Source organism: Hydra viridissima, unplaced genomic scaffold, assembly GCF_058129835.1.
Source record: "Hydra viridissima isolate aposymbiotic clone 2 unplaced genomic scaffold, HvirCarnegie_v1 scaffold_4, whole genome shotgun sequence".
In the NCBI taxonomy this organism is placed as follows: Eukaryota; Metazoa; Cnidaria; class Hydrozoa; order Anthoathecata; family Hydridae; genus Hydra; species Hydra viridissima.
The window spans coordinates 10,058,740-10,081,479 of NW_028324303.1; the positions used below are offsets into that span (position 1 = coordinate 10,058,740).

A 22,740-nucleotide genomic window follows, 5' to 3' on the forward strand; every position below is an offset into this window, starting at 1 on the left:
TAGTAAAAACTTCCCTAAAACTCAATGTTAAAAAATTGCGAGATTATTTCCCGAAAGGAGGAAACCCTTTGTGCCCCAGGAGGAGGGGTTCACTGAAACATTGTTCTAAGGTTCGGTGACAACAACAAGGCCAAAAGTTTATCAATAATAAAATGCCAACAGTAAAATCTCAAATTTCCCCCTTAAATAAAGATTTTTAATTGTAATTAACATAATTGTATTAAACTTGATTTTCTTATGCAGAAGCTGATTATCATTTAGTCACTATACTACAAATATTGCTGATACATTAGATGTTATTATCATTTTTTTCAGATCTTCTATAACGCTCTCCTATTACCAGTGTCAGCATTTTACGTAAACACATGTGATCCATCTTTATCACTTCAGCTTTGCTATATTTTTACTATCAAATAGTATTTAGTCTACTAGGCAATTTTTCAAATTTCCAGTTAATTTCACTGCTGATGTAATCCCCATACTTAATTTTTCACATTTCCAGTTAATTTCACTGTTGATCTCCATACTTAATTTTTTACTATCGTTACCAATCTCTTTCTCACCACTTCCGAAAGGAAGGCTTCAAATTTCAAACATATTGCACCACAAAGGTCACAAGTTCTCAACCCCATTTTCTTTTGACAAGCTATAAAGTTGGATTATATTATCTCACAACTGACAAGTCTTTATGGTTTTAAGTTGCGATCTGTGGGATCAAGATCAGTGAAATCTCTAATTCAGAATCGCTGCTGTAATAATTGTTACATTTATTTTTCATTTAATGTGTTGTTGAGAAAGGATTTGGTTGTTAGTCTACGATAAACTTAATCTTTTGCTTTAAATCCTGAGCATCACCCGATTAGACAAAGAGCTTTTAGACCATGTTCTTCTGATTTTTTCTGTCAAGACTTTTTTGTTGTCTCGAGAAAACGATGAATGATAATTTACAGAACTACATCGTTTTTAAAAAACAATAAATAAAATCCTATGTAAAACGGTGTAAAATTATCTTATACCTTTATTACAACGGTGTCTGACAGTTTTACACTATTTTATAAGACAGTGTAAAATTTTTTTAGCAAACGGTATCCATAAAGTACGTACGCTCATAGAGGGGAAGGAGGGAGTCTGCAAATAGCATCATAAATAAATGCATAAACTTATGGAGTGAAGGGGGTTAAGGTATACTTGCTGCCTAAAAAAAAAAAAAAAAAAAAACAAAACAGAAATAGATAGTTCTTCTTTTCCAAAATTTGTCGGGTAATCAATAAAAAAGTTAATTTCTGAATTAAGATTTCAATTTGCCGACAATAAAATAGTGTTGGAATGTCTTCATATTTCAATTTTTAATTAGTTAGCGCAACAATGTTCTCTTATAAACAAGTTTGGGTAACAACTTTACCCAAATAAAAGCCAAAGTTTGAAAGTGTCTTTAAACTTTAGTTACAAAATATTTATTTTTGAAATTATTGTAAAAATGATTATTTATACTTTTTTAAACTTTATAATGTAAAGATAAACACTACAAACTAACTGAAGACTAAATACACCGTTCGGTGATACCACCTTTACTGGCTAGTGAGGTGGTAGTACCAGCACCTGGCTTTTTCCTATCCATGGCTGGAAACGATGTAAGATGAACCATAAGAGGGTAATAAAAATTTTTATAAAAAATCTCACTCCAATTATTATTTTTTGCGTACGTACCTTATGGACGACCCTTTGAGTAATTTGGTATTTTTCTTATGCGATTTGCACGTGGATGAAAACCTGTTTATAATAAATAAATTAGAATAAAAAATCTTATTAAAAATGCCTGTTTTTTTCTGTGTATGCATCATTTATTTATTTATTTATTTTTTTTACAGTTTATAACATCTGATGATCGCTATTGCGTATAACTTTAAATAGTTTTACATAAACCTAGTGTAATACTTTAAATAAACCTAGTTTATAACTTTAAATAGTTTTACATATATATATATATATATATATATATATATATATATATATATATATATATATATATATATATATATATATATATATATATATATATATATATATATATATATATATCAGTGGCGGCCGGTGACATTAAACTTTGGTGGGGCCAGCAAATATTAACCGAAAAATATCGCAACGATTTGCTGTCAGCGTAATTGATACTTCGGTGTTTGTTAGAAAGTCTTTGGTCGCTAGCGTTTTTCGATTGGTTGACAGAGTTAAGCGCTAGCATACTCCCAAAATAAAGCATAAGTATTTAATGGCATTGAATTGAACCTTCGTAAAAAGCAGTAAAAGCTGCCCTGAAAGTGCTGCATTATAATTTGAACAGATTTTAATATTACTTCTTTAGATTTTTTTTTTATTTTAATTTTATGGTAAAAACTTTTAGTTAGTTAGAAGTAAGTCACAAATATAAAAAGTTACGATTAACACTATAATTTTTATAAAGGTATAATATCTCTTGAAATAAAGAATGATGTTAAAAACAAAGATTTAAGCATATTATTTATACAAATATTCTGCTCTTCTCTGTTTCATAAGAGAAAACATTTCGATTACTTTTTGATTAAACTGATCAATATCCTGTAAATAATCTTTATGTATTGATAGTACAGCTAATGCATTCAACCGATCTTGACCTGTGGAATTTCTTAAAAGTGTCTTAACTCTTTTTAAAGTACTAAAACACCGTTCAGCATCAGCTGTAGACACAGGTGTGACCAAAACAATCTCTATCAACTTTGATACTTCAGAAAATGTTTCAATCAGGTTATTTTTATGCATAAATTGGGATAGGGCATTAATATTGCCAACATCACTAAAAAAAGCATTTTCATACAAAACGGTTAATTCGGACATCAACTTAACTTCACTCAGCATTGGATAGTTTGTTAGAATATTTTTTATAAGATTCCGAGGAAAATGTTATCTGTTAAAATTGAAATTTTTCGGATCCAAAATTGAAAATGATTTAAATATTTCAATGCTTCTAAACCTGTCGCTAATTTCGAAAATAACTTTATCACAAGCATCTTTAGCATCTTCTATTAGTAGTTCAATTGATGTGTTTCGTTTCATTTGGTTTTCAGGTATTTCTTTGCAATCGTTAAGAATCGATCCAGGAACTTCATCAGTGATGCTATTTCGCACAAAATTTATGGATAACTCAAATTTTTCAAAAGCTTCCTTGATTGTAATAGTGTTGCTGTTACTTGATTGCAATATATTGTAAAGTACATCAACATGTTTTAAAATTGAATAAAAGAAAGATAAAAAAAAGTTGAACTCTAAATCTTCCAAACATTTTTTGAACCCAACAGATTGCCACACGCTTGTATCATCCCATCCTTCATCGTTTATGATTTTATTAAAACAATCCACAATCTTTGTTTTGTTTTCTTTTATGCAAGTAACTATTTTTGAACGAAAATTCCATCGTGTTTCGCAAACTCTTGGTATCTGCTTAAAAGAAATTTCGCGAAGTAAATCATTTCGTTTTGGCGAGGACGTAAAGAACACGCCAAATCCACTTAAAGTAGAAAAAAATGTTCTTACTCGCTTATTCGACGAACAAACTTTTTTCAAAACTAAATTTAATTGGTGTGCATAGCAGTGAACATAATGGGCATTTGGGTAAACTTCTTTCATGAGACTTTGGACTCCATTCCTTGATCCGCTCATAACTGCTGCACCATCATAAGCCTGTGCAATTAATTTTTCTTTCAGACCAAAACAATTCAATTCTTCTTTTAATACATTTGTAAGACCCATAGCAGTTCTATCATTAACATCAATAAATGCTATAAATCTTTCAACTGGTTGATAACCTTTTAAATAACGCAAAATAATGACGAACTGAGAACGACAAGATACATCAGTTGTTTCATCTGCTTGCAAGGAAACAAATCTTGCTTTATCAATCTCACGTTTAATTTCTTCTATGTATACTTTATACATACATTCTAAAATGTCATTTTGGTTTGTTTTCGAAGTATTTTTTGTTATTTTTGAATTTTTAAGATTATCGCTAAACACACTATCTAATGTAGCTGTGTATGAAACCATATCTAAAAATACCCCTCGATTATTTGAGTCAATAGTTTCGTCATGTCCTCTTAAGGGCAATTCGTGTACACCACAAAATTTTATACAATCTATAATCCTCGATAATGTTTGTCTGTTTTTGTCAACTAATTCATTATGTTTTTTTATGCTAAGACTGTATCCAGCATCAATTGTCGATAAAATATTTGTCTTTCCGAGCATTTGAGACTGCAACGAATTATTTATATGTGTTTTACTGGATTCGTGTTTTGGTATTCGCTCAGAGAGATGTTTCATATCTTTACAGCCATTTTCTGTCCACAAGCTCTCGCCACCAAACAAAACACAATAAAAACAAAACAACGAATTTTTTTCATCACTCACACTTAACCATGATTTTTTTTCAAACCATGCTACACAAAATGTTCGTGTTTTTTTACCATCAACTTGAGTTATACGAACACCTTTTGGTTGGTATGCCCCAAGATTTTTGATTTCTAGTTTTTCTTGAAGGCCCAATGACGAGAAACGTTTAGCTAACAAACTATCAATTTTGTTCATGTTAAATTATCTTATTGATGAACCTAAGTTATTGTAATAAGATAACTTCAAACTATATTGTAACTAGAATATGACTTTCGCATGGTTTAAAAATTTTTATCAACAGTAGTTCAGTCAAGAAGGGCACTTAATCTTAATTAACACTCGATAACATAATAAAGAATGTAACATTACATATACATTTAACTATCTCTGATTAACATTACATGTTAATCAGAGATTAACATGTAATTCACATAACGTTTTCTGAGAATGACGAAAAGGTCAAGAAAAACAGAAAAGATACATTAAAAAATTTTTAAACATGTTTTTTAAAGGATTTTTTCATAATGCAACACATATTTTTTTTAATTAAATACATATTTTTCATACTTAATTAAATCCATAATTCTTAAATACAACATTTACAATGTCAGTCATAAATAATAGTAAACTTCTCAAGATTATTTACATTGTCAAAGATGCTTTAACGATTTTATGTAATAAAAATAAAAACTTCATATCTGTTTGTAAGCATACACAACAATACATGAATATTTTTACAGTTCTTTGGCTTTAGTTCTTTGGCTTTAGCTTTAACCCCCCCCCCCAAAAAAAAAAAAAAAAAATTTCAATAAAATATTCTGATTATTTTATTTCGATGGTAACAGTCAATGTCCAACATTTTTAAATAATCTAAACTTTGAATATATTTTCAATTAGTGCCTTTTTGGAAGCAGCAATTGTTGAAGTTGCATTATGAAATGTAACAGTACCACCAGTGGTAGAGTTTTTGTAATTGAAAAAAAAAAAGTTATTTATATCTTCTGTTGTTTAGCTGTTTGTAAGTTTGTTGTATCAAACTAATAATAATATTGACTAATTTTAATCTTTACTTGAAAATCTAGTCTTTAAAACTTGTGTTTAATGCTTATCATCATGGTTGATATTGGCTCTGGTTCAGTGTCAACCTAATTGGCAACTTAAAAGGTAGAATGACTAAACTGCCACCAAAAAATGTAAATAATTTTCAATGACTGATTCATTATGCAACAAAATATAATACATAAGCTATTTGAAAAAAATAAACTTTAGCAATCCCTCATTGAGAAAAGAACAAGAATTTCAAAAGTGCAAACAGTTTGTAGCTCTTATTATATTCGTAGAAATGGCTAAGCTTTCTCGAGTCACAATATATAAACTTGCTAAACAATACACAAACCAAGATCATTATTAATATGGTTGAGTCACAATTTTTTTCCCTGTAAAAAAAAAAGAAAACAAGCTTTAAAATTTTTAAAAATAAATAAAACAATATATGCCTGAAAATTCTAGTTCACTAAACAAAATTATAAAATGTACAAGATAGTTGATTATAAAAGAAATGCAAAACTTTTCCATGATATTTTAAAATCAATTTTCCAAACTAATCAATGAACTTATAATTTTTATTATTCCTGTTTATAATTATAGAATAAAATGACTTGTCCTAGAAGATCTAGTTTCAGAAAATTATTAAAAAGTAATTTCTTTCACCTAACTGTCTCCTAAATCTCTTTAAATGTTTATGTCAGACCAACATTTATACCAGTAATTTCTGTTACATTATTTTAAATATCATGTTTGCCATGTTTTTATTCCTATTAATTTATACTCCTAATGACTTTTTGCAGCAGTAAATTCTTCCCTCTTTAAATCGAGAATTAAAAATGGTGGATGAAATTTTTGAACTTAGCGATGTTTTTAAGGTTCTTTTCTTCAAGGGCCAGTTCAATGAGGCCCTGCGGTGCGTTTTTTCGTCCCATCTGAAAGCACAACAAATTCTGCGCGCGCATCAAAAATAATATTAATATAAACATAATAAATAGGGTAAAGTGACCAAATCCGAGCCAGTGACAAAATTTCAGCCACATTTTAAATTTAATATTTCTGTCTTGGTTTCTGCTTTATGTTTGTAAATCCGAATTTTTTGAGACTGGTATGAACTCAGCCAATAAAAAACCAACATTATTTTAGTTGGCGGGTGTTTATAATAGAAGTATTATAATAACAAATACTTATCTCAAAAAAAGTACTAGTTTAGATTTAAAAGATTATGTAAGCATCCAGTTTGAAGCTTATAAACATTAAATATTTATTACTTAACGAAATGGTAATTATTTTAAACTATAAATATATTTCTTAAAAAGACAATTTTAGTTTTATAATTATGCTGAGTCATTTCTATAGATTGTATTTCTGAATTAAATGCACCTGGTAGAAAGACCTAAATCCGGCCAGGTTTTATACCTTATTCCGGCCAAGACCGAAATTAGGTTCACGAGTGTCTAAAAGTTACTCATACTTGTAAGATATTTATATTATTAGATTTTGTTCTTTTAATATAACTACTTTATGTTATATTTATATCCTAAAAGTTATCAATCTTAAATATATGGACTTATTTAGTTAAATATTTATGTAATATTTTTCAAATATGAGGACGAAGACTTAAAAATAAACAAAAGTCTAAATAATTGAATATATATTGTTTCATGTAGATTATTGCTGATAAATGAAATTATATGAGAAAATAATCTTTAATTGAAAGTTTTGATAATTTATAATATAAAGTTTTCATTTTAGAATGGCTGATAATAAAAAAAAATTTCATAATAAGAAACAATGTCTTCCAACTCGAGGTAAATATTTGAAATATAAAGAGGAAGTGTTACTTGAAGCTATAAACAGTGTTATTACTTCACCTAAAATGTCTGTTAGAGCTGCTGCTGAATTTTTTAAAGTACCCCGAGCAACTTTGCAGAGCAGGATAAAAGAAAAAATTGAGATTGGTGCAAAAGCAGGAAGAAAAAGTTTAATACCACTTGATCTTGAAAAAAAGTTACTTGATTTTGCAGACAACAGAGCTAGGATGGGCATTGGTTTTGGTAAAGAGCAATTCATGGTATATGCTGGCAAGCTTGCCAGAAAATATGGATATTCTTTTAAGAATGGAAAACCATCTAATAAATGGTGGAGACTACTAAACAACCGACATTACAAAAAAGTAACTCTTCGACAACCAGAATCAACAGCATCAGTTCGTCATCAATGTATGAATCCGATAAAGGTGGCAAATTATTTTACTGCACTTAAAGAAGTCATTAAAGACTGTCAGCCTGAAGTAATATGGAACATGGATGAGACAGGGCTGCAGCTAGACTTTAAGGCACACAAAATTGTTGCCGCAAAAGGTACTAAATATTTACATATGAGAACCAGTGGAAATCGAGAAATGATTACTTTAATTGTTTGTGTGAATGCAGCAGGAAGAGCCTTACCACCTCATGTGATACCAAAAGGGAAAACAGTAAAACCCCTTTGAGCTTACATTTTTAAAAAACATTGGACCACAATGTCCACAAGTTTTAATTTTGGATGGCCATGATTCCCACAATTTCGTGGAGTTAATAGATATGGCCATACAAAACCAAATTGAAATTGTTGAATTACCTGCTCATATACAAGCAATTGGCTTCAACCTTGCGATCGAACTGTATTTAAGCCATTCAAAGTTTCATATAATAAAGCAGCCCAGGATATGATGTCTAATCACCCAGGGGTTATAATAAACCAGGCCAATTTCACAGGACTTTTAACCAAGGCCTGGAATAAAAGTATGACAAAAGCCAATATTGAATCTGGCTTTAAATCATGTGGAATCTTTCCATATAATCCTTCAGTTATTCCAGCTGAAGCTTACTTGCCAAACTATGTGTATTCTGAAGACAGGTTAGTGACTAATCTCTTTGATTAAATTAAAACAATTGATAATACAACAACAGTTGAGCAGATTAATCAAACAACAGACAGCACAAAAATACTTTTACCGGATATTGAGTTGGAACAACATATAATTACCAACCCAAGATTTGCTATAGCAAATGATCATGACTATTTACCTGAACCAATAACCGTAGTAGAAATTCCAGAACATAGAAGTGGTGGTTTAGTGGAACTAAGTATGAAAACTGTAAAACTAAAAGCTGCAAGTAATAAAGCTGCATTTACTAGTAAGTTTGAAGACAGCTTTAGGATGATGTCTGACTCTGAAATTGAACAGCCTATTGATCAGTATGAAATTGATTTTACAGTTTCAACTCCTTTAACTCCAAAATATCATTATCTCCAACTCCAGGAGATGGAGATAATGATATTTTGCCATATTTAGATGCAAATTTTACAAAAAGCAAAAAAGCTAAGTATGCAGACAAGTTTTTTGTGCTTACTTCTAAGGAAGCATATGAGTCACAATTAAAGCAGGTACAAAAAAAAGCTCAAAATGAAATGGAAAAAGAAATGCGTAAATTGAAAAGACTACAAAACTTAAAAATAAAGGAAGCAAAGATATTGTCAAAAGATAATCCTAGAAAAAAAACCTTCGCTATAAAAATGAACCAATAAAAGTATAAAAAAACAATGTATAATTTGATTATGTTGTTATGAATTTTTGTTCTTATTGCTTAAAAAAGTCTTTTATATAGTTCACTGAATTCTTTTTTTTTTTTTAACATAAATATTATATTCTATGCAAATCTTTTAAAACAGTAGGTCAGATTATTACATTGACTTAAATTATCCTGATTTACACATAATAGGTTCTTATTTAAAATATTAAACCTAGTTTTATGTTTGGTTTTTATTTGCATTTAAAAAGAAATTTCCTTTTATTTGTTACCAACATGTAAACGTTTTTTTTTTCTTGCCCTTGGACAAGGTGGTGCAACTCATCTCCTGAAAACATATTTTTTTACAAGTTAAGGCATCCTTACTAAGTTTAGGCAAGTTTATTTATTGATTAATGCTTAGTATTAAGTTAAGCAATCATTTTCTAATTGATGTTTAAGAACATGTTCATTTTAAATTTAACCTAAATAAACTTTAAGTAAATCCAATTTTGCTTAAACTGTTTTACTTATTGTTTATCTGTCAACCGGCTAATTTGTGGATTTAAAAAAGTTATTGATACAATATTTAGTAATACAATTAATTTTTAAATATTTTAAATGCCAACCCATAAAAGTATTGGTAAAAAGCTTGTCTTTGATATTGGCTGTAATTAGGTTCATTCCGCATAGGCCTGACTGAAATTTGGTCATAGTGGCTGTATTTTGGTCTAATTTATATACTTTTTGTTATCGTTGTTTTTTCAAACAATTTTCATTTACAATAAATGCTATAATTATATCCTAAATGCTGAAAGATTTATCTTTCTAGAAATGCATAGTTTTCATATAGACTACAGACCTTCCAACCTTTTTTTTTTTTAAAACCTTGAGATTCATTAAAAAAAACCTTGAGATTTACACAAAAACCTTGGGAAGCGTAAAATTAAAAAAAAAAGAGCTTTTTTTCAAACAAGAAAAATTAAAATAGAATGAAAAGTTACATTTTATAAATAAATAATGTTTATTCATTATGTTTAGCATTGTACATTTTTGTTGCTTTTTTTGATGTTTTTAACAGCTGTTCAGATGGTTTCCATTGAAAACACGGTATAGTAGCCTCTGGAAACATTGTTTTCATAGCTAAAATACTTGATAATGTCCCATCCAACTTTAATGCTGATCTCTCAAGACATTTGTTTTTTTTTACAATACTAAACAATCGTTCTAACTCAGCGTTACTGTGGGGAATAATGAGAACAATTTCAGCTAATTTTGGTAGCAGTTTAAAACGTTTAACTAAAGTGTTGGGAATAACCATTTTTGAAATATGGTACCATAAAACGTCAATTCTGTAGTGAAACAAAGGTTCACCTCCAATATCATCAAGAATCTTTTCAGGTATCTTAGCTTCCTCAAAAACATCATCAAAATCATTGTTCTTTAAAATCTGATAATCGCTAAACTCCTCATACAATTCATCAGGTTTGATACCATTCATCAAGTCAGAGGCGTGGTGGCCCTAGAGGCTATGCGGATTCCCGCATGGGCTTTTCACTTTTTCATCTAAATTTGGGCCTTTTGGCAAATTTTAATTTTTTCAAAATTTTATAGAAATTCCACAATTATTTACAATATTTCTGTTTATTTCTGTTTAATCACTTGATATAAAGTCTTCAGCTTTGAGCAAAATTATATTAGTATTTTGCATAATAATAATATTGTTCTGAAAACAAAGTAGATGTTTTAAGACGTATTATGATATATTTTTTTCATAAGAAAAATTATGAACCCATAAATGGTTTTTAACGAACGTAATGTTGACGAAATAAATTTAAATAAGTCCACATACCCAACAATAATAATAGCTATTATTATATAATTAAATTAACTTAATTTAAAAATTTAACCCCAAAACATTTTTCTTTAATGAATTAAATCGCAATACAATTACAATATAGTAATTGTATAGCGTTTTAATTCATTTAAGAAAAATGTTTTGTTGTTAAATTTTAGATTAAGTTTTATATAAATAAGTATCGAACTCATGTTTTGCATTTTTGTAACGTTTCGAAACAGATATAAACTTGTTTTATGATAAAGTTTTTTATTTTTATACAGTTTATATTATTGTATGTTAAATAAAGAATTCACTCCGTAATATCCTGTCCTCAGACAGATTAAAAAAAGGAATACATATTTAAATATACAATATATATTAAAAAAAACTATCCGAGTAGAAGGCGGCGTCGTTCATGGCTTCCTGCTGCAAATATATTAACAATTTCATCTAAAGGGATTTCCTCTAAAATATCCGCATTGTAGTAACATAGTAACGTATCTCGCGTATGTTCCTGGGTCAATTTGTTTCTTAACTTGTTTTTTACATGTTTAAGAGCGGAAAATACTCTCTCGCACTCATCAATATCAACACTTATTATTATTATTATTAGTATTACAAACAATACTATTAATTACAAATAGTATTATCTCAACTTGTTAGTTTGTATTAATGATTTATTAGAATAAGGTCAGTTCTTATATATATATATATATATATATATATATATATATATATATATATATATATATATATATATATATATATATATATATATTATATATATATATATATGTATATTTTTTTTTTGTATGGGCCTTTACATCAAGCATATATGGTATAATCCCGCATATATAGGCCTTTTAATAAAAATCCCGCATGGGCTTTTTAGAGCCACCACGCCCCTGCATCAAGTGTGGGAACCGGTCATAAAAATACTGAACTTGCTCCCACTTCGAGTTTTCACGGTCTAAAACATCCACCCAACCAGAATTAACAATTAAATCGTCATTAAGAGGAAATTTGTGCTTAATATATTTAAGAGACGACTTAAAAAAATAGTGAGCAGCATCATGAAATTCTTTATATTGTTTTTGTGAAATATCTCCTGTTTCAAAGAGTTGCCTGAGTTTTTGTTTTATTAGAACTCCAAGATAAATATCTTGAGTATCAATATAATTTTTTGAATCTTCTAAGTCTATTTCTAAAACTGATGAAATGTTTTTCAGTTTGTTTGGTAGAATAATGCGCTTAGCCAGCTTTTTGCCTAGACTTTCCATTGCTGATTTTAGCCAATGAATTGTTGGCTCTTCTCGCTGCAATAGTAGATTGAAATGTAAAAACAAAGGTAATGCTGAAGTTAGAAAAAGCATTGCTGGTTCCAAAATTGGATTATGAAATTTGTCATATAAACGCTTAAACCTTTCATCAGCAAAACTTTCACTTGAAAAATAAGCTTTCAGGCTTGTATACTTGACAATAGCTCTTGAAATACATTTCTCTAAAGATAGCCATCTAACTGATAGATGCTTTAGAATGCCTTGATATTCTTGATTACAAAATTCAAAGTACTCTCTCAATTTGCCTTTTCGTTTTGCACTCTTATCAAACCAATAGTACAAGTCAATCATAACATTTTCGACATTTAATGCAATATAATCACAAAAAACATCATGTGCTTTACTAGCAGCTAAGTGTGCAAGAAAATGACAAGGGCAGCCACCAATAAAGATATTATTATTTTTTTCTAAAAATCTTGATGCAACTGAATTTCTTTTTCCAATCATAGAGTTTGTATTATCAACACTTAAACTTATGCAATTTTCCCAAGGAATTTCATATACTTCAAATTTTTTTTCTATAGAAGAAAAGATAACAGCAGCCTTTGCACAATCAACTCCAGATGTTAAGCACATATCAAAGAAATGACATGTTATTGTTTTTGAGCGGTTAGCATCAAATATTTTGATACATATAGGATTCATCTTATCAATGCCAGAGTCATTCGATCCATCTGTGCCTAAGGAATATGGATGAACTTTACAATGTTCCACAATGTAATTTCGACAATGTGGAGCAAATGATTCGTTTATAATAGCCATTGTTTTAGTTCGACTTGCTGCATACCTCTTGGCAATTTTACTGTCTGGAAAAACCTCTTTAAAAAGAGATGTAAGATGATCGGAAGTGGCTAAAGAAATGTTGTGCTGAACCAAAAAATTTGTTACCATGACCTCAGCATTAATTACTTGATTATCTAATGTTGTGTCAGTTTTTAAAAAGTTATTTAAAGAAGTTTGCTTTTTTAATGCAATTACATTTGCTTTGTGACTGTTTTTTTTGCAATGATCAGATACATCTTTAACTCCTTGATGATGACAAGTTAGTTTTTTAACACACGGAACACAGTAAAATTGGTAAATATTACCTTTAACAGCCCTAACAGGGTAATCTTGGCACCATGTTGAGTTAAATTTGCATTTATATGTTTGCTTTGACGCCATTTTTAAAAATTCGGATTTGATTTATAATATAAAAAAACTCATGTTTAAAGCTATTTATAAGTCGGAGCCGGTTTTATGATCTGTTTTGTTCACTTAATATTAATTAGTTTTTGATGTAATCACAATCTTTTTCAGAATATATATTGTTATTATTTTAAGCTAAAATATTAAGAGTAAATTGAAAAAAAAAGTTCTTCGGAAAATTTTTAAAATTTACCGTGAGAATTTTGGATCAACCGTGAGACCGTGAGGTTCGTTATAAAACCGTGAGTCTCACGGTTTTACCGTGAGAGTTGGAAGGTCTGTATAGACCTTCTTGTTAATATGTCTGTAGAAACTATTTTGTAAAGATGCGGCTGGAATTTGGTCACTTTACCCTAGGGCCAGTAAAAATCGGCCCAGCCGCTATTGGCAATGAATTAAAACAACGCTACAATACTTTGAATAAATTGCAAATAAACATATTACTTATAAATTAATATAGCTTAAAATTAGAACTAACTTAGAACTATTTATTTTTATAAAACCTGTCTGCAAATAGTTTAGGCTAATAGTTGCATATTTATATATATATATATATATATATATATATATATATATATATATATACATACATATATATATATATATATATATATATATATATATATATATATATATATATATACATACATAATTACATTACCAAATATTTTATATTTTATCTTAAATAAATATAAGTGGGGCCGGGCCCCTATGGCCCCTATTGACGAGCCGCCACTGTATATATATATATATATATATATATATATATATATATATATATATATATATATATATATTAGGGCTGTTCATGTGAACACAGGAAAAAAAATTTTTTCTCGGATTTGAATGCATAGTTGTTTATTTTGTGCCATTTGACATAGTAATTGACTGTGGAAAAAATCTTTCCAATCAGATAATGTTTAGGGGGTGCTCAATGACCATAAAGTTTTACGAAAAATGTCAAAAACGTGTAAAAAGTTCCAAAGTTCCAAAAATTTCTAGAACCTGGTTAGTTAGATTTTTTCCACTGAAATATTGTCTGATTGCGTGCTATATAGATTAATTAAAGTGCAGCAGATTAACTGTCATCAGGGCACCAGACTAAAAAATGTCTGCTAGTGTTTAAAACAACTGTGTTTATATCATTTTGTTAAAATTTGTATTCATAATTTTAATACTATTATTTAACTCAATTTAGAATTTGTTCAAACAGAATAAAAAGGTTTACAAGTATAAATATTATTTTTATTTGGAATTTCAGTTTGACAACAAATGTATTAATATTTTGATAGTACCTAACCTTAGTAACCTATTACAGAAAACTAGCATGGTAGTCTGGTAGTGTATTATTTGTTATTAAGTGCAGATAATAATAATTTCTAATTTGAAAATATTTATTTAATTTCTTTAGTAATAATTATTATAATATATTGCTGCAGCTGCATAAACCAACAACTGAATGATAAGTTTGTATAATATGGTATTGAGTTTTGATTTTCTCATAATATTTTAGTTATCATTGAAATGGCAGCATCATCTCGTGTTGCTATCTCTACACGACTTCAAACCAAAATCTTTTTAATTGGACAACCAGAGCCAAATCTTCCAGATAAAGTTCTTCCCTTAACATCTGATGTTTTAAAAACATTTTTTTATCATCTTAATTCAACCAAAAAGTCAGTGCCTGAAAGTCTTAAAACAACTGTTGATGAACTGATTATTATTTGGAATAAAGCCCGTATTCCGACAGCATTTCATCCGAATGTAGTCTTAAAGTTGAAAACTTTAGTCCAGGAATTTAAATTAATAAAAAAAAATAAATCCAGATTGTCAGATTCTCAGAAATCGAGAGAGAAATCATTTACAGACACCATTGGCCTACTTTTTGACATCGCCCACAAGGATGCTGAAACCATGATCAGAATTGAAGAAGATAAAGAATTTTTATTGGATCAGAGATGTCAGAGAAAAATGGTGATGTTTGGAGAGGACAAAGAACTTTCAAAATTAGAAGAAAGAAATGAAGCAAGGAAACAAGCAGAGAGAGAACGAAAGCTAAAAGAAGAGCAAAGACAATCTGGTGCGAGTGCAATAGTTCCTGTTATTGAACCTTTACATGACGAAAGTTATAGTGATGACAACGATAACGATGCTGTTGATAATGACAAAATGGTTGATAGAGATTTTGAGATAGAAATCCCTGTTTATTACAGACAACAAGTCAGTAAAGCAAGTTCTTCAGGGTCAGCTGAATCAAGTTTAGCAAGTACTCCAAAACGACAATGTATCTTAGATACAATTCTTGACTCGCCTGATGTTTCATCAACATTAGACAGAATTAATCTATCTGACACAAAATTTACTATACTAGCAGCAGCAATTGCAAGGGCTGGTGGACAGAACCTCGATGATGGATCATTGTCACGTTCTACAGTCCGTAGAAAACGAACCTATCATCGATCAAATATTGAAGCCACTGTTCGAACTGAATTCTGCGATTTGGACAAACCACCATTAATCGTCCACTGAGATGGCAAACTGATGATAGATCGTACAAATTCTGCAGCCCCTAAAGCAAATGTTGACCGGCTATCTGTAGGTGTGACAGGTCACAATGTTGACAAAATACTTGGAATAGCAAAACTATCAGCTGGAACTGGAGAAGCCCAAGCAAAAGCAGTTATTCATCTGCTTAATTTCTGGGACATAATTGGTGATGTTATTGGAATGAGTTTTGATACTACAGCCTCTAACACTGGCTCCAAAAATGGTGCATGTGTAGTTCTAGAGAAACATATAGGTAGAAATTTGTTATATTTCGCTTGCAGACACCATGTTCATGAGATCATAGTAGCAGGAGTGTTTGGATCACTATTTGGACCATCATCTGGTCCCAACATACCTCTTTTCCAGAGATTTCAGCAATATTGGCCCAAAGTTAATCAAGGAAATTTTAAACCTCTGGATGACATTCGAATGAAAATACCCCTGGTGCAAGAACTACAAAATGAAGTGATTGCATTCCTCAAAGAAAACCTGCATGTTAAAATGCCAAGGGATGACTACAAAGAAATCATGGATCTCTGTCTGTTAATACTTGGAAAACTGCCTGATCAAGAAGAGAAAAATTATCATTTCAAGATCCCTGGTGCTTATCACATGGCTCGCTGGATGGCCAAGGTTATTTATTGTTTTAAGATTTATTTATTTCGTGAAGAGTTCAAGTTGACCACAAAAGAGGAAAAAAATCTCTGTGAATTTTGCTTATTTGCTAGTCTGGTTTATGTAAAATCTTGGATATCATGCACAAATGCCAGCGATGCTCCAGTTAATGACTTGTTTCTGTTTCAGCAACTTAAGCAGTTTGCAGTTGTGAATAAAACGATTTCCGAAGCAGCAGTCAAGAACTTTCAAAACCATTTGTGGTACCTTTCACCAGAATTGGTCCCACTAGCTTTGTTTTCAAACAAACTTCAAACGGAAGAGAAGCGAAAAATGATTTCCAACATGAAATTTCACGGTGAGAACTGGTCTGAAAGGTTGATCAAATCAAAGAACATTGAAAGTCTAGAGAAGAAATCTCTGGACATGCTGGTGACATCAGTTTCAGCAAGTGCGTTGCGGTCAATGAAGGTTGATATTGATTTTCTGTTCAACAACGATCCAGCTACCTGGAATGATTCCCCAGAATACCAAGAAGGAAAAAATTTAGTATATTCATTGAAAGTAGTAAATGATGCTGCCGAATGATCTGTGGCTTTAATGTCGATGTTTAATGAATCGATTACAAGGAATGAATCTGAAATGCAGAGGTTAATTCAGGTGGTTGAGGATCACAGAAAGCGAATGCCAGATGCCAGAAAGTGTACTCTGAAGAGTTATAGTCCTCGCTAGCATTAACATTGCACGAACTATAACATTACGATAATTAAATGTTAATTGCTCATATGTTTTTTTGTTTATAATTCGTATTTTAATCAATGACAAAGAGTCAAAAATCCTAGTGTTTTATTTTGGAAAAATTCTGATATAACAAAAACCGCAGAACTTTAGTCGTATTGCAGTATTTTATTTCATTAATTTCTCTGCTAATAAACCAGTCTAAAGTGGATGTGGATTGTAATTTGTATTCAAAATTTAATATTTAGAGATAATTAAAACTGATCAAATCTGAAAAATCTAATTAACCGGGTTTTAGAAATTTGTGGAACTTTGTTACTTTTTCCATGTTTTTCACATTTTTCGTAAAACTTTATGGTCATTGAGCACCCCCTAAACATTATCTGATTGGAAAGATTTTTTGCACAGTTAATTACTATGTCAAATGGCACAAAATAAAGAACTATGCAATCAAATCTGAAAAAAAAATTTTTTTTGGACAGCCCTAATATATATATATATATATATATATATATATATATATATATATATATATATATATATATATATATATATATATATATATATTATTATTACTATTATTATTATTATTATTATTATTATCATTATCATTATTATTATTATTATTGTTATTTAGACGATTGGCGGGCAGATGGGTATAGGTGGAAAAGACGTAAAGGCGAATACTCGTAAATGATAAAGCAAAAAAGAATTAAGTTGAAAACAACTGAGAAAAGACATAAACATGAAGACTCATCAACCTGCCATATAAATAAATGAAAAGATATCGTAACTGGAAAACAAACAAAAGCTATAAAAGCTCAAAAAAAAAGAAAGAATCTTGAAGTTGGAGTTTTTGTTGGAAGAAGAGATTTAAAGAGGATTTTAAGAGAAAAGAATTTTTAGAGATTTAAAGAGGATTTTTAAGAAGAGAAAGAATTTTGTGATAAGAAGAGTATTTTGATGAATAAGCAGTTTAATAAGCAGTTGAATGAAAGAATTTCAAGTAACATTTTGTTTTTAAGCAATAAACATTCACTCTGGCTGATGACAACAGTAGGCGGATCACCTGATATAAATCGGCGGATCACGTTTTTTTTTGGAGAACAATCATAAAACTTTACAGAGTTTCATTTAAACAATCAAAATATTAGGCGAATCACTTAATATATCATTAAAACTTATAGAGTTTGATTAAGCAATCAAAATATTAGGCGTATCACTTCATAAAACTAGACGGATCACTTGATACAAATTGGCGGATCACTTTGTTTTTTTGTAGAACAATCATTAAATATAAAGGAGTTTGATTCAAACAATCAAAATATTAGGCGGATCACTTGATATAAATTGGCGGATCACTTTGTTTTTTGGTAGAACAATCAATAAAAATAAAGGAGTTTGATTCAAACAATCAAAATATTAGGTGGATCACTTCATAAAACTAGGCGGATCACTTGATATAAATTGGCGGATCACTTTTTTTGAGTTCATAAAATTTATAAAATATTATAAACTTATATACTTTTTTTTGTCGTTTAACAAAATTGTAATATGCAAATTCCTTCTAAATATTATATCTTTAGTGAATTTAAACTATATCTGAATAGTTTTTTTTCTTGTTCGTTTAATGAAATATAACTGGCTTTAGTAACGTTTAAATGATCCGCCCTGCCGCTTGTATCGTTTAAATGATCCGCTCCGCCCCGCCGTTTGTTCCTACTCAAAAGTTGCACTTTTTACTGTTTTAGTTTACGTACATAAAATACGATTCAACCTTAAAATCTATGCATGTATCTACTTTTGCATGTATCAAATTGTAAGTACTGCAGTGTATATAAATGTGTGTATAAATGTATATACAATATCATATTGTATATACATTTACACACACATTTTTTATATACTTATTTTTTATACACGTATACACATTTATATACACATATTGAATGTATATATAAATGTGTATATGTGTATTTATTAACATTTTTAAATTGTCATGGGCACCAGGAAATGCCAAAAGATGCAAGGACACTTTTGTGTACAAGAAGAGTTGTGAAAACAGCAACTTTAAAAAATGAAAATACATTTATTTTGGCATAAAACAAGGTATTGTTGTTTTAAAGGAAATTCTCAAATCTAAGATGTGTAAATATTTTCCCAGCTAATCTTTAGCAAATTGCATGTTGTGTGAGGAAAATAATGATGTTAGGAGAACATATTTGAGCAATGCAAATAAAACTCTTGGAGTATTTTGTATCAAACGCTCATGAACATTTTGGTGAAACATTTTGTGTCTACAATGTTCACTGTCTTCTGCATATAACAGATGATTTTGAACATTTTGAAAGAAGTTTGGACAAGATTTCTTGCTTCCAGTTTGAGAATTTTTTGCAACAGTTAAAAAGATTAGTACAAGGTAAACAAAACCCTTTCGTAGAACTTGCAAAACGCTTAAGCGAACATAAATCAGATGATCCAAATAAAGCAAGGTTAATAACTAAAATTGATGTTTCTAATAATTCTTGTTTCATGATGAAATATTTTGTTGTTTTTGTTAAAAACATTTTACCAAATGATCAATTAGTTTGTGACATCTATAAAAGAATCATTTAAACAATTTCTTTGACAGCTTTGTAGAATCTAAGATACTTAATATATACTATATCAAAAACCATAATTGTAGTCCACTAATGCAAACAATTAACATGCAGGACTTACTTAGAAAATCTGTGTGTATTCCATATAAAAATAACAGTTGTAATATCTTTATTAAATAATGTGAATTTTTGAACTTGGGTATTTTTTGTTGTTATATATGTATTTATTGAAGGTTTATCCATCTTTTAACTACAAAGCTTATTTCTAGAATCATATGTTTTATTTTATAAAAACATAAAATTTATCCTCAAAACAATTCAAAATATACAATTTACAATTCTGCGTTGATATATTATATAGAATAAAAAGTTTAATTGTTATGACATTTCCTATTTAATTTATAATTATCTAAAATTGTAGGTTGTACAGTACCATTTCAATTAAAGAAAATGGTATTGACACTAAGACAATAGTACCTACTCAGTGTGTTAATGCAGAAGAAGGTATAGTATACTATCCCCCACGAGGAAAAAAAAACTGTGGATGTTTATTTATCTGAATGGGCTAGTCCAGAACCTGGCTGGCAAGAGTTTATATTGTTAGAATTTATTTTGGAGTGTGGAAGTTATGAAACATGTCAGGCAATGTTAAACTTTTTAACTGAAGATGAAATTGATGATCCCCCTGGTAAGTGTATCTATTGGTTCGTTTAAAAACTGTTTGCATTATTTTTTGTCAGATGTTATACTGTCATATAATTTGTAAAAAAGTTAATATTTTCAGAAACTTGCTTATGTAGTTTCTTTGTTCAGCAAGGTTATTTTTTCACAGTTACAGGCCTGAGATAAGGTTTAAACAAAAATTAAATAGCAGTTGCCCCTGGACTTTGAAGAAATTAGTATAGTAAAAAGAAAAAATTGATAAAATTGAGACCAATGCAATTTATGATAATAATGTATATTAAGCTTTAATATCTTGGGTATTCAATTGGTGTATTCTGGGATTTTTTTTTTTATTATTCTATGTTTTTTTTGATTTTATAGTTTCAAATATGCTCAACCCAAAGGAATGAGTTTCTAGTCCCAATTTGCATGTTTTAAAGTGCACACCATCTAGTTCTTCATCACCAATTCAATTGGATGGGCCCCTTATATCTCCATGGAAAAAAGAAAAGTGGACTGTGTAATACAGCCAAGATCGAATGAAGATTTCCAACAATCATTGAATTTAGAATCGTACCACTTTAACAAAAATCCAACATCTTTTAAGATAGGTGATGGTGGTGTTTCATTTAAGGAAATGACAAATAAATGTGAGTTTTTGCATAATATTAAGATTTGTGATTATTTTTATTTCTCTGACCTAATAATCTTTCTCTAATTTTAAAAGCTAATTTTATCTCTAGTTTTATAAATGGTTTTTCCTGTTAGCTACAATACAAATAAAGAGTTTATATTTAGAGTTTCAGTATGCCATGCTAATGAAACTAGAATTGTTGCAGCAAAATCAACTTAAAATTATGGAACGATTGGACAACATGGAAACACAGCCAAAAAGTGGTGCTACTGACTTGGGTGCCATAATTACAATCCCACACAGAGATATTAGGTGTTTTAATGAAGAAGAGGAAATTCTCAGACCAAGTTCCAGTGCTATGAAAAACAAGGTAAAAACATTAAACTTTCCAGGAGTATATTCTATATACTGTTAAAACAGGTGATGACCACAAATAACATACAACTACGTTGTATGTTATTTGTGTTCAACTTTAATGAAACAGGAATCCATTATGTTCCTGCTGATGATTCAAGTAATGTTTCTTGTAATGTTAGAATATCGTGTTTGTGAGAATGTAAAGTTGCAATATAAAATTTAAGTTTTACGGTATTAGATTTTAGAACTTATTAGATTTAACAATTTCTCAGATCACTTAATCAAAGCCATTGGTGGTGCAACGGCACACAAAACTGTCAAAAATGTTTTAAACCAGTTAATGGTGCCACAAGTCCAAAACTTATTTAGTAAAGATGGATTTAAAGGCAAGCTTAAGTTTACAGCTACTCAACATTACAAGTGTATTAAAGGTTAGGCGATGATTGTATTGTGCATTCCTAAGTTGAATTAAAAAAAAAGCTAGTTTTATATTTACATAAAAAAATAATTTCTTTGTTGAGAAGACTAACAATTGCAATTTACTTTTTTGTTTGTTTAGAAGTATCTGAAAGAACCGGTTATGATGCCGCAACTATCGAAGACCTTCTTGGGAATTTATTGAAGCGGGCGTTGCCGAAAGTAAAAGTAGTTAACGATGATGACGTTCACGAAGAGGAAGCAAATTAAAATTATTGCTTTGTATAATTATTATTTTTGAAAGTAAATGCTTTTTACATATTTCAGTTGTTTTCAGTTTAGCACACCTTTTTTTATTAGCATTTGAAGTTCTGATCAGAATTTTTAAAATAATATATGTACTCTGTCACAGATATAGTTCTACCTAGACACACAGATATATCTAATTATACTATCTATCTAGACTATCTAGTTAGACATATTTTGAAAAATATTTTAGATGTCCATGGAAGTCTATAGATGTCCAAAATGGACGGACGAATGCCGTTTATCTAGTTGTCTATAGGAAGTCTTATGGAAGTCCAAAATGGACTTTCCTTCGTCCAATATGGACGTCTATAGTCGTCGAAAATGGGTGGACGAGTGCCGTTTCATTTAGTCGTCTATATGACGTCTTATGGATCTCCAAAATGGACGTCCGTTCGTCAAATTTCGGACGTCCGTAGACGTCTTTTGGACGTCCGCGTGCCCGCTGGGATATCATAACTTTTTCTTAGTTCTTCTA

At 29.7% G+C, this 22,740-nt stretch overlaps 4 protein-coding genes and 1 pseudogene across 5 annotated transcripts; 3 read left to right on the forward strand and 2 right to left on the reverse strand.

Moving 5' to 3' along the window:
• Window positions 1–2,511: 2,511 nt before the first annotated feature.
• On the reverse strand, window positions 2,512–4,614 carry LOC145188668 (zinc finger MYM-type protein 1-like). The gene is made up of 4 exons (XM_090085185.1): window positions 4,047–4,614; window positions 3,565–3,956; window positions 3,005–3,195; window positions 2,512–2,827 (listed from the first exon to the last, which is right to left on the reverse strand). The coding sequence occupies exons 1-4, from the start codon at window positions 4,612–4,614 to the stop codon at window positions 2,512–2,514; spliced, it is 1,467 nt and encodes a 488-aa protein (XP_089941311.1).
• A 1,779-nt stretch (window positions 4,615–6,393) lies between these two features.
• LOC149889811 (uncharacterized) lies at window positions 6,394–8,915 on the forward strand. Its single transcript, XM_090084846.1, has 2 exons — window positions 6,394–6,939; window positions 7,219–8,915. Exon 2 carries the CDS (start codon window positions 7,220–7,222, stop codon window positions 7,955–7,957), a length of 738 nt encoding a protein of 245 aa, XP_089940972.1. The 5' UTR covers window positions 6,394–6,939; window position 7,219; the 3' UTR covers window positions 7,958–8,915.
• LOC145185331 (uncharacterized) lies at window positions 7,217–13,536 on the reverse strand. Its single transcript, XM_090084847.1, has 2 exons — window positions 11,779–13,536; window positions 7,217–10,528 (listed from the first exon to the last, which is right to left on the reverse strand). The coding sequence occupies exons 1-2, from the start codon at window positions 13,359–13,361 to the stop codon at window positions 10,042–10,044; spliced, it is 2,070 nt and encodes a 689-aa protein (XP_089940973.1). The 5' UTR covers window positions 13,362–13,536; the 3' UTR covers window positions 7,217–10,041.
• Window positions 13,537–15,926: 2,390 nt separating this feature from the next.
• Window positions 15,927–17,383, forward strand: LOC149889812 (uncharacterized). The gene is made up of 2 exons (XM_090085827.1): window positions 15,927–16,565; window positions 16,737–17,383. Exons 1-2 carry the CDS (start codon window positions 15,927–15,929, stop codon window positions 17,133–17,135), a joined length of 1,038 nt encoding a protein of 345 aa, XP_089941953.1. The 3' UTR covers window positions 17,136–17,383.
• A 534-nt stretch (window positions 17,384–17,917) lies between these two features.
• LOC145193818 (uncharacterized) lies at window positions 17,918–21,949 on the forward strand (annotated as a pseudogene). The gene is made up of 5 exons (XR_016451714.1): window positions 17,918–19,777; window positions 20,307–20,573; window positions 20,930–21,198; window positions 21,347–21,552; window positions 21,812–21,949. The product of XR_016451714.1 is annotated as an uncharacterized LOC145193818 (transcript).
• The last annotated feature ends 791 nt before the right edge of the window (window positions 21,950–22,740 follow it).

What these genes read in the sequence shown, in the direction of transcription:
- LOC145188668 (XM_090085185.1), bottom strand. Translation starts at nt 4,614, where the DNA reads ATGAACAAAATTGATAGTTTGTTAGCTAAACGTTTCTCGTCATTGGGC. An exon ending in ATACACAGCTACATTAGATA is followed by an intron (nt 3,957 to 4,046) that starts GTGTGTTTAGCG and finishes GTATGTATAAAG; the next exon opens with TATACATAGAAGAAATTAAA. An exon ending in ATTTTCGAAATTAGCGACAG is followed by an intron (nt 2,828 to 3,004) that starts GTTTAGAAGCAT and finishes TGCTTTTTTTAG; the next exon opens with TGATGTTGGCAATATTAATG.
- LOC149889811 (XM_090084846.1), top strand. Translation starts at nt 7,220, where the DNA reads ATGGCTGATAATAAAAAAAAATTTCATAATAAGAAACAATGTCTTCCA.
- LOC145185331 (XM_090084847.1), bottom strand. Translation starts at nt 13,361, where the DNA reads ATGGCGTCAAAGCAAACATATAAATGCAAATTTAACTCAACATGGTGC. An exon ending in CAGTATTTTTATGACCGGTT is followed by an intron (nt 10,529 to 11,778) that starts CCCACACTTGAT and finishes GGGCCACCACGC; the next exon opens with CTCTGACTTGATGAATGGTA.
- LOC149889812 (XM_090085827.1), top strand. Translation starts at nt 15,927, where the DNA reads ATGATAGATCGTACAAATTCTGCAGCCCCTAAAGCAAATGTTGACCGG. An exon ending in TGGCTCGCTGGATGGCCAAG is followed by an intron (nt 16,566 to 16,736) that starts GTTATTTATTGT and finishes TTTCTGTTTCAG; the next exon opens with CAACTTAAGCAGTTTGCAGT.